At 35.8% G+C, this 15,267-nt stretch overlaps 1 protein-coding gene across 2 annotated transcripts; it reads left to right on the top strand.

The window, feature by feature from the left end:
- Window positions 1-1,712: 1,712 nt before the first annotated feature.
- On the top strand, window positions 1,713-14,910 carry LOC107799427 (hyperosmolality-gated Ca2+ permeable channel 1.2-like). 2 transcript variants are annotated; one of them, XM_075234234.1, is made up of 12 exons: window positions 1,713-1,848; window positions 2,673-2,993; window positions 4,491-4,637; window positions 5,104-5,239; window positions 6,085-6,186; window positions 7,200-7,319; window positions 7,444-7,524; window positions 7,883-8,223; window positions 10,456-10,701; window positions 11,160-11,484; window positions 12,626-12,859; window positions 14,148-14,910. In XM_075234234.1, the coding sequence occupies exons 2-12, from the start codon at window positions 2,680-2,682 to the stop codon at window positions 14,406-14,408; spliced, it is 2,307 nt and encodes a 768-aa protein (XP_075090335.1). In that variant the 5' UTR covers window positions 1,713-1,848; window positions 2,673-2,679; the 3' UTR covers window positions 14,409-14,910. The 2 variants fall into 2 exon arrangements, with proteins under 2 accessions (XP_075090335.1, XP_016478025.2); XM_016622539.2 differs by having other exon boundaries at window positions 1,819-1,990.
- The last annotated feature ends 357 nt before the right edge of the window (window positions 14,911-15,267 follow it).

The following is a 15,267-nucleotide window of genomic DNA, read 5'->3' as shown; positions in this document are numbered from 1 at the left end:
TAATTTAAAATTACTCTAAGCAAACAAATGAAACTAACAATTAATAGAGTTATGAAATAATTATAGAAAAGGGCAAGCAGTGTGCCTTAATTTTTTGCTCCTACCAATCATCATCTGCAATAATTATTTTTCTTGTGGGATCCCATCCTAAACCTGTCTCACCTCTCATCAACTGCTTAAAAAGAGTCCACTCTGCTTTCATGTGATCCCAATAATTTTTTATTTATTTTCTAGTATATTCTAGTCCCGTCTTCTTATTGAACTCATTTACCATATTCTTCCATCCATCTTTAGACAAGTAAATGTTTGGCCTATTTCCTTTTCTAACTTCTTGCTCACACAATTCAATGAATTTAATATGTGCATATTCGTCCCACTTAGTATTATGTCGTTCTCCCATAATTGAATATTGACAATCTGAAGAGATTACAAGATTTAGCTATAAATGTATACATATAATAATATTTATGCACAACTCAAAATAAACAAAGTTCAAAAGAACGCCTTCTTATTTTTGTATGTCACATACTTTTGAAGTATAAATAATATTCAATATTATAATGAGAGCAACTGTCTTAAACTTCTAGTAACTAACAAAACAAGAGAAAGCATGTGTTGTTATATTTGAGTTTCACAGGGTTGTAGCTTCCAATAAATTTATGTTCCTATTCGACTCCTTCTTTCTCCTCATGAGTTGTGACCGTGAATAAATTTCACAAACAAGAAACTTTATGTATAACTAGGTATCTTTCGTATTACATCCAAAATGTGTTTGCTGGTCTTCATCAATGCATGAAGAAGGAGATAGGTGTAGCCTACCTCCTTATAACATTAATAATATACTCAACTCTAAACAAGAAGTCATGAGAAAAAAAAATATACAAGACAAGAAAACCCGTGCGTAAAAGCGAAAGGCTGGCCTGTTTTGTACCGTGACTTTGATTACACGCAGAAAAATACTGCCCGAGAAATATAAACTTGACAAACGAAAAATACTCAGTAAAGTTTAAAACATATGGGATGAAAGGGACAAAAGTAGCTTATGATTTGGACCCCAAAACCAAAAACTGGATTCATTCAGCTTTCAGTTCTTTTCATCTTAGTCACATCTTGTCTTGATAGAAACACGTAGGAGAATTTGTAAACATATCTTGATAGAGTGTTTAAAACATAAAAAAATTACCTGCAATTTGTCTGATAGTTGCAGAGAAGAATGAAAGAAGCACGTAAAGGAAGCAATGGTACGGCTGGAGAGACAACAACTGTTTAGGTTTTATGAAGAACCGAGATAGAGTAAAACTATACGAAGAGTTTTGTTTTAAAAAGAAGTATTTTAGGGATAGAATAGTAAATATTTTGGTCAAACCTAAAGTGCTTATAAGCTGAAATTTGATAAGTTGGGGAAGACCAACTTATGGCTTATGACTTATTTTTGGCTTATAAGCACTTTTAATTTTACCAAACGTGTAGATAAGTCAAAAAGTGCTTATAAGCCAGTTTGACCAGCTTAGTCAAACACCCTCTTACTATGTATAACCAAAATCCGAGAAGAAATTACCTCATATACAAGTAACGGGTCGGGGCAGAGAAGTAACCGTTGCTATACCTCATTAACTGCCGACGTGGCCTGTTTTGACATCCAAAGGAGGATGGCGAATCTCACAACTTATTGAACACGCACTTTACATTTTGGAAAGAAAAAAAGGAATCAACAGTAGAAGAAAATCTACATTAACATATTTATGGGATTATTGAATATAATATAAAAGTATTTGGCTTGTGGTTGAGTTAAAGGAAGGAAGGAAGAATTAATATCAGGAATGTTCGTAGCTTTCATTGAGTTATGAAGTAATCCCTACACTCTCCGATAGGCAACTGTTACTTTCTCTGTATCATGAGCTTTGGCTTTTCTCTTCTATTTTAATTTTTTCATTGCCGGGTTTTAAATTCCCTACGCAGAAGCAGCTTCAGCTCTGTAATCAGAAAAAAGGTTTCTCACAATCTTTATGTTTTTTTTTTCTTTTCATGCATTTCAGTTCTCACGAGTGTATGAAATGGGTTTCGTATTTTTGTTATTTTAAGTATTTCTGCATGATCAATTAATGGGTTTTCACAACATTAATTGTCTCCTATTTTATTTTTTAAATTTGGTCTTTTAGTTCGATGAAATTTGTTATTTCTCTTTTTGTGCTTCCTTAATCGTAATCAGCTAATTTCTTAATGTGTATGCACCAGTGCTTATATATGCATCTCTGCTGGGATATAATCTGTTGTCTTTTTCTTTTATCATTACTAGTTTATCCAAAAATAAATGAGAAGCTTATTCAACTATTTCCCATTGTATATGTTTTTTCCCTTTATTTTTTCCAATTCATGGATTTGGAAACGATAAATTAGTCATGCATAAATGTGTAAAAAGCTGATGGTAAGTGCTATTTTCGCTGACCTTTTATCAACTATCTGGTCTGTAATTTAGAATTGTACATGCGTTTATAGTCTACATTTTCAGAGTTCTGTTGAAGTCCATGTAAGGCCTATGCTCACATAGAAATTAAGAGCAAATGGATAAAGAATTATTCAATATAGATAGCCGACCCCGATTAATATAGGATTGAGAGAAATTTGAATCATTTGATCGTTCAAGCAAGAGACTTGATATCTTTTGTTTACAGGTAGAAGATGGCAACACTGGGAGATATAGGAGTTTCTGCAGCTATAAATATTCTCTCAGCATTTATCTTCCTTTTGGCATTTGCAATTCTGCGGCTCCAACCACTCAACGACAGAGTGTACTTCCCAAAATGGTATCTTAAGGGTTTGAGAAATAGTGTGACGCAGTCTGGTGCATTTGTAAAAAAAATTGTTAATTTGGATTGGAGGGCATATATAAGGTTTCTGAACTGGGTGCCGGATGCACTGAAAATGCCTGAACTTGAGCTCATTGACCATGCAGGACTGGACTCTGCTGTTTATTTACGGATCTACTTGCTAGGGTATGCCTTTGTAATTAGTTATACGATTTGTTTCAATATATATTGTGCTGTTGCAATATCAAGTAGTAAGTGTTTAGTGACTTTTAGTTCCTCTTTCAATAGTAGTGGGAAGAGATGCATCATGTTTTAAAAGGGAAGCACTGAATTCGTTTTAGCTTAATATATATCGTACCGTTGCAATATCAAACACTCTCTCTGTTTCAAAAAGATTGACACTATTTCCTTTTTAGTCTCTTTCAAAAAGATTGGCACCTTTCAATATTTCTTTAATAGGAACCATTTATAGCCACAAAAAATGCTATGACAGGTTTAGCACCACAAGTTTTAGAAGTTTTACAGCCCCATAAATCCAGCTGGCTTATTTAAGGCCACATATCTCAAAAGTCTTCACTTCTTTATTAAAATTGGTGCCAAGTCAAACTAAGACAATCTTTTTGAAACGGAGGGAGTACATGTTTAGTGACTTTTAGTTCCTCTTTAAATAGTGGGAAGAGATCCATCATGTTTTAAAAGGAAAGCACTGAATTCATTTTAGCTTAATTTCTATTTTCTCATAACCTTATGAACTAAGAGACTGCCATAGATATTGTAGGCGACTATGGAAATAAATGCAGTTATTTGAACTGATGTGTTGCTTATTTACAGCATAATTGATGTTTCCTTCAGATTACTAGTATCTGCATTTATGCCTGTGAAGCTGCCTTTCCTTAATACAGGACGCTTCTGTTTTTTCCCGCTAAATCCAGCTAATATTAGCTCAGAAATTTGAGCAATGAATGTCTATAACAAGGTTTTTTACAGATGTAAACCATGTAGATTAGCATGCAATAGAGCGAACTATTTTTTTATTCAAAAATGAAACTTTACTGGAAATGACTTCAATGGAAATCCATGTACTAAACCGCAAAATAATTTCTTTGCTTTGGATTGATGTGAGGAATGGGTGTTCTCCTTTTATGCAGCTATATCTTTGATAGGATAAACTTCGAATAATAAACAAAAAACTGAGGGAGAGCTACAAAACATCATTTCTCTTCTGAAGCAGCTAGTTGATCACATTCAACATGGACCTGTAATATGATTATCTTAAAGGCAAAGAAAAAGGAGAAATACAGATGTAGTGTCTTGATTAACCTTTTCTATGCGGTCATCACGATATCTCTGGCTTAAATCTTGTTAAAGCAAGACTGTTGAGCAAGGCACATATTTGCAATAATCTCTTCTTCTTTTACTTGGAAAAGTGATGAGAAGGAGAGTGGGAGAAGAGGCAAATGTATTGATTTCTTTCTCTTTCTCCTTTCTTATGAAAGATGGCCGTATGAGTTTCAATTTTGAAAGGAAAAAAAAACTTCTACAATACAGGATTTGTTTAATCATTTATAATTTATACAATCCAGCTCTTTCCTTTTCTACTGCAAAGGGTATTTCCTTTGCTGGAATTTTGAGTTACACTGAGGAACTGAATATCTGATGTCAATTATGGCTTCTGATTTGCAGGCTCAAAATTTTTATTCCTATTACATTACTTGCTTTTACTGTACTAGTACCTGTTCATTGGACAAATAGCACTCTTAGAAAGTCCAGGTTTACTTACAGTGACGTTGATAAGCTCTCCATTTCAAATGTTCCACTCGGATCACAAAGGTTAGACACTTTTTTCTTTTTTAAGTGTTTGATTAAATAGACTCATCATTACCAAGTTCTTATTCTTGTACCTTCTTATATGATACAGCATATTTTTGGTCCTAGGTTCTAAACCTGTAGCCTTCTATGTCTACACTTTGAAAAATGCACATTTTGTATCTGTCTTATTTTATTTTAAGTCTATTCTTGTGATTCCAAGAAGTTGTTTCCCTTTCTTGGGTCACGAAACTTGTCATACGTTATGAACATTATGACGAACAATTCATATGACTTATCAAAAAAAAATACAAGGAGGTTCACTTCTTGTGTGGATTGGAGTCCATACTTCTCATTAAAAATGTGCTAAACCTATTCTTCGTTGTTACTTGTTTTCTGTACGCCGCAATATGTTTCTAGTTGCTTTATCTTTCGCAGCTATATAGACTGCTTCCTGCAATGACTTGTCTTGAATGTTGGATGTTTTCAGGTTTTGGACTCATATCATTATGGCCTATGCCATTACAGTTTGGACATGCTATGTCTTACAAAGGGAGTATGCAAAAGTTGCAGCTATGAGGTTGCTGTTTCTTGCGTCTGAAAAACGTCGTCCTGATCAATTTACAGTATGTGAAACTGGAACTCTGAAATTCTTCAGTATTAACTATTTACAAGTTTCCGTTCTGGATCTAGTGTTCAAAGACTAGAATATATAATCTTATGTTACATGGAAAATTATAAATATAATAATTGATGCATAGATAGAATTGTAATGGCTAGTTTTTCTTTTTTAAAATCTTAACTGTTCAAACTACAAGAACTGAAAGTTAAATATTTTTATATTCTTCGACATTCATGATATGTGTAGTTTGTTTGAATTACCTAAATATGTGGCGACGATCTTCTGAAATTTCTGAATCGACTTTACAAAGGCGAACCTATTTTTCTTTGCCTCATAAATCTTCTCTTCTAATATTTGGTTCCACAAAGGAATTTAAGTTATGGTCTGTTTTCTGAATTGGTCCTTATGATATTCATGTTATTGATATGATGGGTTTGATTAAAGAGACTCTAATTTTCAAGTTCTAGCCATAAATAGATTTCTTCTTAACTGTTGGTCAATTCCTTGGCCAGAAAAAAGTTGATGCATGTGGTAAATTATTCAGCAGTAGAGTTCAGTGAGTATACCTGCATGGGTTTTAGTTGTGCAATTCTTTTTTTTTTTTTTTTTGTATTAACTAGTTGTAGGAATACTCTTATATCTCTTGACACATAATGGTTCTGACTCGCTCTCTTCAGGAACATCTCCGAAATGATCGTGATTCTCATTATTGATATGCTACACTTGCTAATGTCTTTAGGCCAGTTTTACTAGATAGTCGCGATAACAACTTGCTATTGCAATCTTGAGCACTGTCTGACAGAAAATCTTTTTACATCATTTGTTGAGCTAAAATTTGCTTGTTCTCAGGTCCTTGTCAGAAACGTTCCACCTGACACTCATGAATCAGTTGGTGAATGTGTCGAGCACTTTTTCCTGGTTAATCATACAGAGCATTACCTCACACACCAGGTTTGTACTTGATAGTACATGTATATGATATATGCAACTTAGGAGTGAAATTGTTGATAGAGATTTAGCCTTTTATTGTCTTGTGAACACTCTCATTTACGTCAGAACACCTTAGCTGCAAACAGAACTGTGTTGTATCATTCTTTTTCTGAAAAAAAGGACTTAAGATTCTTTTGAGTTGTAAGCGTCTGCTCCGTACATATTTTTCCTCTCCTTTTGAATATTGGGTAATCATGTACTGCATCTTGTGACTACTGGATATTTTCCATCTTGAGATTTCATCTCTAAGAAATATGTCAAAGAGCAATAGGATTACCATTTGCAGACATTAGTGTTGTCTTTTCTCAGAAAAGAGATAGATATAATTCAGAAAGGGAGGGAGAATAGAAGATGGGATGATACCTTCGTGTTTTATACGATAAATGTACAAGAGAGTAAAATTCAGTTCTTCAAGACTATCTCATTCTGTTTTTATTCGCAACCACGGATAATGTCTAGTGAGGATATTTTAGGTGTCATAAGTTATGGTTGAAACCCGTTCCAAATAAAAGTAGATATAGACGAGATTGTAACAAAATGGTAAAACAAAGTTTTTTCATGGATCTAGATTTAAGTTTTAACCGGTAAAGACAAGGAAATAAAATGTCGAACCATCCAATAAGGATGGTATATATTTAACCTTTTCTATAAGATTTTCTGTACATGGAGATTTTATCTTATAGACAATGATATATACCACTTCTGAAAAATTCATTTATCATAAGTTTTTGTCAAGTTCTGAAAGCTTGTTACCCTCTTGCTTAGAAATGTTTTTTTCCTTGAAGAACCTAACTTTTCAACGATCAGGCTTTCTGGTTATGGTCATAAATGTATTTTATCTCTTCTTTTCATGAGAAGTCACTTGTATGCCAGATCTTACAATTAATAGGATGATTTGTTTCAAATTGTTAATTGCAGTTTAAATTTTAATAAAAACTGTTTATCTTTATTCATTTAGTTGGGTCGTACTGCAGGTTGTTTACAACGCCAACAAACTAGCAAAATTGGTCAAGGAGAAGAAGAGTAAGCAAAATTGGCTTGACTATTACCAACTAAAGTTTTCTAGAAATCAATCAAATCGGCCCATGATGAAGGTATGTATAGTTTGGAGTATTTATTTCTCTTTCAGGATATCTTGAAACATTCTATGATGCTCCACTATTTCTCTGTCTACCTCAAGCATAACTTGTATTTTCAAATTCCTTCTCAAACTTGCAGACTGGTTTTCTTGGGTTTTTTGGAAATAAAGTGGATGCGATCGACTATCAGACTGCTGAAGTTGAAAGACTATCGAAAGAGGTAACCAATCTTGAGTAAGCTTTTCTAACTGTCATGTTGATTGATCTCTACTTCTTTCTCAAACCACTCGTGAAAGTGTCTTCTATAGTCCTCTATCAACTACTTTTGACATTGCATGGACCATGGGTACCAAATGCTTTTATTTGGTTAGAAATAATAAGAATTTTCTTAAATTCAGACTGGAAGCTTTTAGAAAATTCTGTGCTTTCAGGCATCCATGCCTTTCTGTTAATTGAAAAAAATAAACCCTATAGTTTAATCACGTATCTTTTGAGCTTGTTACCTTTTTGGTTTTATTGCTTTTACAGTAGCTTAGCTTTAGTTTTACCTATGTCTTAATTTCTTGCTTTACATGTAGATAGCTGAAGAGAGAGAGCGGGTTAAAAATGACCCAAAATCTATCATGCCGGCGGCATTTGTCTCGTTTAAAACACGGTGGGGTGCTGCTGTTTGTGCTCAAACTCAGCAGTCAAGAAATCCGACTTTGTGGTTAACTGAATGGGCTCCAGAGCCGCGTGATGTATATTGGAGAAACCTGGCGATTCCCTATGTGTCTTTAACAATTAGGAGGCTCATAATCGGTGTTGCTTTCTTTTTCCTGACATTCTTCTTCATGATTCCCATCACATTTGTCCAAACACTTGCAACTATTGAGGGGATTAGGAAAGTAGCGCCATTCCTAAAAGTTATCATTGACATGTGAGTATGCCACATTATAGACTTATTCCGATCCACTATCTCTCATTTTCAATATTTGCTCTATCTCCTACTTATTCAAGTGCTATGATATTTTTGTTCATCTATTTGTATGAGTTTCTCAAAATGGTGGTAAAATTAGTTTGATAGTGAAACAAATGGTCCGATATCTAAATTTTGAACAAAACTAAATGATCTGGTATCTTAATGTATGCTTCATAATGGTGCATAGGACTTCGCTTAACGTGATAAAATATGAAGGTCGGATAATCATGCTTAATAGTGCATATTTCCTTTTGTACATTTAAGAGAGTATTATTTACTTTCATTGAAAATGGAGTCTTAACCAGTTCTGTTGATAGGCCATTATTCACACAAGAGTTGCTTGACAGAAGTCTTGCAACTCATGTGCTAAATGACATTTCCTTTCTAGAGAGAATATTTGTTGGGAGAACTACTTAACAGAGGAGAATGATATATTGACGATTCACTTGAGCTTTGATCGCCGATACTGCTCACCCCACAAATTTTGAAAAACAAAAACTGCTCCTGTGTATGTTATTTACAAGACCTGGATGAGGACGGTGGGTGGAAACTCGGAACACTTTCCAGTTCTAATGGGGTTGCAGCAGGGATCCGCTTTAAGCCCGTTTTATTTGCCTTGACATTGGATGTACTTACGCGTTATATTCTAGGGGAAGTGTCATGGTGTATGTTATTTGCAGACGATATTGTTCTAATTGACGAGACGCTAGGCGGTGTTAACGCGAGGCTGGAGGTTTGGAGACAGACTCTGGAGTCAAAAGGTTTCAAGTTGAGCAGGACCAAAACAGAATACTTGGAGTGCAAGTTTGGTGACGAGAATCATGCGGCGGCCGTGACTTTGATGCTTGACAACCAAGTCCTCCCCAAGAAGGGTAGTTTTAGATATCTCGGGCCTGTAATTCAAAGGAATGGGGAGATTGACAAGGATATCACGCATCATATTGGAGCGGGCTGATTGAAATGGAGGCTCGCATCCAGTGTTTTTTGTGATAAGAATGTGCTGCCTATACTTAAAGGTAAATTCTACAAAGTGGTGGTTAGATCGACTATGTTATATGGCGCAGAGTGTTGGCCAGTTAAGAACTCCCATGTCTAGAAGATGAAAGTAGCAGCGATGAGGATGCTGAGATAGATGTGCGGGCAAACTAGGAGAGATAAGATTAGGAATAGAATTATTCGGGACAAGGCGGGAGTGGCCCCGTAGAGAACAAGATGCGAGAAGGGAGGTTGAGATGGTACGAGCATGTGAAGAGGAGAGACGCAGTTGCCCCCGTGAGGAGGTGTGAGAGATTGGCCGTCGTGGGCATGAGGAGAGGTAGATGTAGGCCTAAGAAGTATTGGGGTGAGATGATTTGGCAGAACATGACGCGACTTCAGCTTACGGAGGACATGACCCTTGATAGGAGATGTGGAGGTCGATGATTAGGGTAGAAGGTTAGGGGATAGTTGAGTGTATTCTTTGCCATTCTCATGGCAGTAGTATTAGACTTGCATTTATGTTTGTGGAGTTATGTGTCTACCTGTTATTTCTTTCGCTTATGTTATTTTACTATACCACTGTTGTTACTGCTTGTTGATACTGCTCATTTTTTTTGTCCTTGAGCCGAGGGTCTCCGGAAACAGCCTCTCTACCTTCACAGGGTAGGGGTAAGGTCTGCGTACATATTACCCTCCCCGACCCCACTTGTGTGACTATATTGGGTATGTTGCTGTTGTTAAAACTGCCCCTGCGGTGTTACCCACCATAGCATGAAATTGAAATATCATGGATAGATCAGAATTGAAGCAGTAATTCATAAATGATCTACTAAATGGATCTCTTCTATCTTATTTCTCACCATTCTACGTGGTAAGGTCTGCATACATATTACCCTTCCCGACCCCACTTGTGTGACTATACTGGGTATGTAGCTGTTGTTAAAACTGCTCCTGCGGTGTTACCCACCATAGCATGAAGATTGAAATGTCATGGATAGATCAGAATTGAAGCAGTAATTCATAAATGATCTACTAAATGGATCTCTTCTATCTTATTTCTCACCATTCTACGTGGTAAGGTCTGCATACATATTACCCTTCCCGACCCCACTTGTGTGACTATACTGGGTATGTAGCTGTTGTTAAAACTGCTCCTGCGGTGTTACCCACCATAGCATGAAGATTGAAATGTCAACCCAATCTGTCGTGCAGACCTTTCATCAAGTCATTCATCCAAGGTTTTCTACCTGGGATTGCTTTGAAGATCTTTCTCATAGTTTTGCCGAGGATACTGATGCTGATGTCCAAATTTGAGGGCTGGGAAAGTATATCAGCTCTAGAAAGAAGATCTGCATCTAAATACTATATCTTTAACTTTGTGAATGTCTTTCTTGGGAGCATAATTGCAGGAGCTGCATTCGAACAGCTAAAAACTTTTCTTCATCAGTCAGCAAATGAGTAAGTTGAAGTGTCATTATTGCATTTTTATCACTCTTTATTTCTCTTTATAAAGGAATAAATTCCATCAAGCAAGCTAGAAACTATTGCATTAAACCTCGCAATATCACTCTTGAATTAATATAGTGCTAGAAAGCACAACCTTGAAATCAATGGTTATGAATAAGGACAAGCGCAAAATAGGAATCCTTTTTTTTTGTTAGCTAATACAATGCGCAGACAAATTGCAGCAACTGTCATTGTGTCTTAGCTCGTCAAGCATTTCAATGAGGAAATATGTCTCTAATATCTATTCAAGGCCCCTGATTCCTGCAAATTCTTCTATGACATTTACGTTGCAGTGTGTTAACACATACATGATTGTACTTGCTCTCTTATTCCAATTTCCGGATCTTTTCTATCATTTTACTTCAATACTATGCTGCCTAAGTACTACAAGATTCTGTCTTTTGCTGCAGAATTCCTAAAACAATTGGTGTTGCTATCCCAATGAAGGCAACTTTCTTCATAACTTACATAATGGTTGATGGATGGGCTGGTATTGCTGGAGAGATCTTAAGGCTGAAGCCACTAATAATCTTCCACTTGAAGAACTTTTTCTTGGTCAAGACTGAAAATGATAGAAAGAAGGCAATGAATGCTGGAAGCCTTGGTTTCAACACTGGAGAACCGCAGATACAATTATACTTCTTATTGGGCCTTGTCTATGCTGTGGTCACGCCATTTCTGCTTCCTTTCATACTGGTGTTCTTTGGCCTGGCGTTCATCGTGTTCCGTCATCAGGTTATCTTTTCGCTTTTTAAGTCTTCTTAATTGATAAAGCATTTTGTTCTTTAGATAGTGCAGTTATAATGAGTCAAAATGCAAGAGTTTCACATGCATATGAAAGTCTACTTGTAACACATGTAGGCTAATGTAAACTTGATATCTTTTAAAGTAGTTGTGTATCCTCTAATACCAACTTAGACAAATCAAGAATCATGTCAGCTTTGATGTTCAGTTATCCAGTGGATGTAAGGTTTTCAGATTTTGCGGGTAATATGAAGCTTTTTTATATACGGTATCAACTGGAGTCCTTGTTAAATAATCTGAAGACACATATGACATTCGAGTGAGGCGACGAGTTCCTATCCGTGTTGGGACAGATGCATCTTTAGTGAACAGACCTATTGACCTATTTGTACAATTAACATAGAGGGATGAGCAGTGTCCACCATCTCTATGAGCGTCTTTATTTATTGGGCGTACTGGTTACTTGGTTTCTCTATGATGATTGTGCATGACAATAGCAAATAAGATTGGGTTGAAGATGAGTTTGCTATTCTCCTAGTAATATTTCTTGGAGGTTGCTACATGCGTCTAACTATAGGTGTTTGCTGGCTTATATGCTTAAGTGTGATCAGCTAAGTTGCCCGGACACGGGTGCGGGTGTCCGACACGGGTGCGAATCTAGAGGTCGGATCCTTCTAGATGTAAATTCTAAGATTTGGGGATATGGATCCTAGTACGGATACGGATGGGGGGATCCGGCTAAAAATAATTCAAAAAAATAAAAATATAAAAATATCTCTAAATTATGAGAAATTTTGTGGAATACTTAGCTTGTAAAGTGTGAATTTCTTTATTCTTAAGTTGTAGATAAGTAAAATATTGATTTCCTAGATAAGGTATGCTATTTTCTTTAGATTTACCCTAGTTTTAGTTCTGATTTCGGGAATCAAATTGTATCTCGTCTCGAATTTTTCTGTCTGATGAGGTCAAAGTATCCAAAATTGTTTGACCAGATCCGGTACGGATCCCATACCCACATCCATACTAGTGTCGTGTCGACACTGGTACGGCACCTAAACTGCCATGTCGGAGCAACTTAGATCAATACTGTCCATTCGGCTTCTCTAATGGGTTCCTTTTTCATGTTATGCAGATTATAAATGTATACAATCAAAAGTATGAAAGTGGAGCAGCATTCTGGCCAGATGTTCATGGACGTGTAATATTCGCTCTGGTCTTCTCTCAGATATCTTTACTTGGGTTGCTAAGTACAAAACATGCTGTTCAGTCAGCACCTTTCCTTATCGCCCTTCCAGTTCTGACCATCTCTTTTCACAAATTCTGTAAAGGACGTTATGAGCCAGCTTTCACCAGATATCCACTTCAGGTGTGTAGAACATGCAGTTTACAAGAAGATGTTTCATTATTATTTCAAATATACATGTATATCATGTGGATCTTGAACTTCATATGTCCTCTGCATTTTAAACTTGACTTAATACTGCTAAATGGAAGTCCCGAAATAAATTTGAGATTCTAAATTACTGGTATCTCCACTGTTCCTTTTGGAAACATGTGATATTTCAAAAGCATTTTAGGCCTCTTTTCCACAGTAACGCTACATATGATCTTAAGACTCGTAAGGACAAAATTTATTGATTGAAGATGACCTCTCATGTTCTTCTCCGAAATAGGATTTTATAATAGTCAAAAGTGCTGTGCACCATCTTCTTGTATGACAGAAATATGAGAAGGTTATGTTACTGAAGTTGATCTAAAGATATAGTTGTAGTGTTGATTACCTATTTGAAATATTATCCGAGTCCGATGCATTATTTTTATACAATTAGTTTTTTTTTTACTTCAAAAGTTGATTGCCAAATTGTTTTTCCTATTCTGTTGGACTCTCTTTTTTTTTTTTCCTATTTTTTCCTCTGATATTTCTCAAACCTTTTCCCACTCATCGGAAGCAGTTCGTTAAGGAGTGTCCCTTCACCAATTTTCCTTTGACATTCTAAACATAACAACATTTTTTAGTCTCTGATCCAATTTAAATTTATGGTGATGAATCAATCGGTACTTAATTACTTTTTAAGGAATCTTTAAACACCTTTTAGTGTTGTAAGTTCACGATGTTTCTGTTAATCTTTTTCTTTTTTTTGAAATTTAATTGGAGCATATCCTGGTCAGCACCAAAATAGAAAGAAGAGGCTTATATATTCGGTAGAAAGTAGTATTTGCTAATGTACGCCCAATATATGTGGCTCTTAGTTCCTCTGTTGACTTGCAAAGGTAATAATGACAATTTCTTGTGGGGTCAAGGTTCTTGAAAATAACCACATCATATTTATTTATGACGATGACATGACTTGTTGAGCTTAAATGAAAAAACATGATGAGTGAGGATTCATATAGCTGCACCAGCTTGTTTGGGAATCATATAGTTGATACCAACTTGTTTGGGATTGAGGCATAGTTGTTGTTGTAGTATTAGTTCAGCTGCATCTATGTGTATTATTTTCTTCTGGATGAAGATTTGCTTGTGTTGATCTCAAATGACTGCTAGATATCATTAGCAAGGGGTCTAGGTACAGTCACATGGAATTTTAAGACTAAGCCTTAACTTGAATTTTTATTTTTCTCTAAAAGGACAACTTCCTTTTCTTGGATTTCAGGAAGCGAGAAGGAAAGATACTTTAGAACGAGCAAAAGAGCCCAATCTTAACTTAAAAGCGTACCTTCAAAATGCTTATTTGCACCCTGTTTTTAAAGGTGATGATGAAGATGAAGATGAGGAGTTTGACGATAAGTTGGAGAGTAATGGAACCGTGCTGGTTCCAACGAAGCGCCAGTCAAGAGAAAATACTCCAGCGCCCAGCAGAATGAGTGCCAACTCTTCTCCTTCACGTCCTAATGCTATTGACCAGATACAATAACAGCTTTGTTTTTTTTAGGATGTGAGATTCCACCTTAATACATGAGTGCTAAATGTAAATTGACATCAAGAGTTATTTGCTAATGCTAAGTTTGGACATGGCCTTTCTCCTTGAATGAGCAAGAGTTGCTGGCTGCAGCTTGTGGCTATTGAAACTAAAAAGAAGCAAAGGAAGTGGGCATCGTTCAGTGGACAGTTGGGATCTGCTATCTTTCACTAGTGGAGTAACAGGTCTGATCAATAGAATCCGTTACATGCACGCTTTTATTGTATTGAGAGCAAATGTTGTAGAGCTGTGAGCTTTGTGGAGAGTCACACCTTCACTTTCTTCCTATTGAAGGGGTTCCAAATAGATGTGAAGTTACAAGTTTGGTCCGCTGACTTCAACACTCTTAATTGGTCAGGCCATTCTAGCACCTTGTAGTATGTCATACAAATATATTGTAAAAAAAGCTTGTAAAGAAAATGCTTTTTACACAATAATAGTACTGTGCTTCGATTGCTTTTTGGTTGAGCATATCTGGGAATAAATATTTTAAGAATTTGTTTCTATGGGTGGTCGGATTGTCATTTCTCCATACTTAAAAGAGGATTGTATATATATAGGATGTAAGATGACAAAGAAATGAGTTCGGCTTATGAATGCTTTCGTTTACTTCTTCAATACTCACTCCGTTTCAATTTATGTGAACTCATTTGACTGCGCACGGAGTTTAAGAAAAGAGAGAAGACTTTTGAATTTGTGGTGTAAAATAAGATACATATATTTTGTGTGGCTATAAATCATTGCATAAACGTAAATTGTTTCCAAATAAAAAAAAAAGTCATTCTTTTTGGCACGGACTAAAAAGAAAATAGGT

The sequence above is a fragment of the Nicotiana tabacum genome, chromosome 17 (genome assembly GCF_000715075.1).
Source record: "Nicotiana tabacum cultivar K326 chromosome 17, ASM71507v2, whole genome shotgun sequence".
Lineage (NCBI taxonomy): Eukaryota > Viridiplantae > Streptophyta > Magnoliopsida > Solanales > Solanaceae > Nicotiana > Nicotiana tabacum.
This window is presented reverse-complemented; position numbering and strand designations above follow the sequence as displayed.

What these genes read in the sequence shown, in the direction of transcription:
- LOC107799427 (XM_075234234.1), top strand. Translation starts at nt 2,680, where the DNA reads ATGGCAACACTGGGAGATATAGGAGTTTCTGCAGCTATAAATATTCTC. An exon ending in GTCGTCCTGATCAATTTACA is followed by an intron (nt 5,240 to 6,084) that starts GTATGTGAAACT and finishes GCTTGTTCTCAG; the next exon opens with GTCCTTGTCAGAAACGTTCC. An exon ending in CAAATCGGCCCATGATGAAG is followed by an intron (nt 7,320 to 7,443) that starts GTATGTATAGTT and finishes TCAAACTTGCAG; the next exon opens with ACTGGTTTTCTTGGGTTTTT.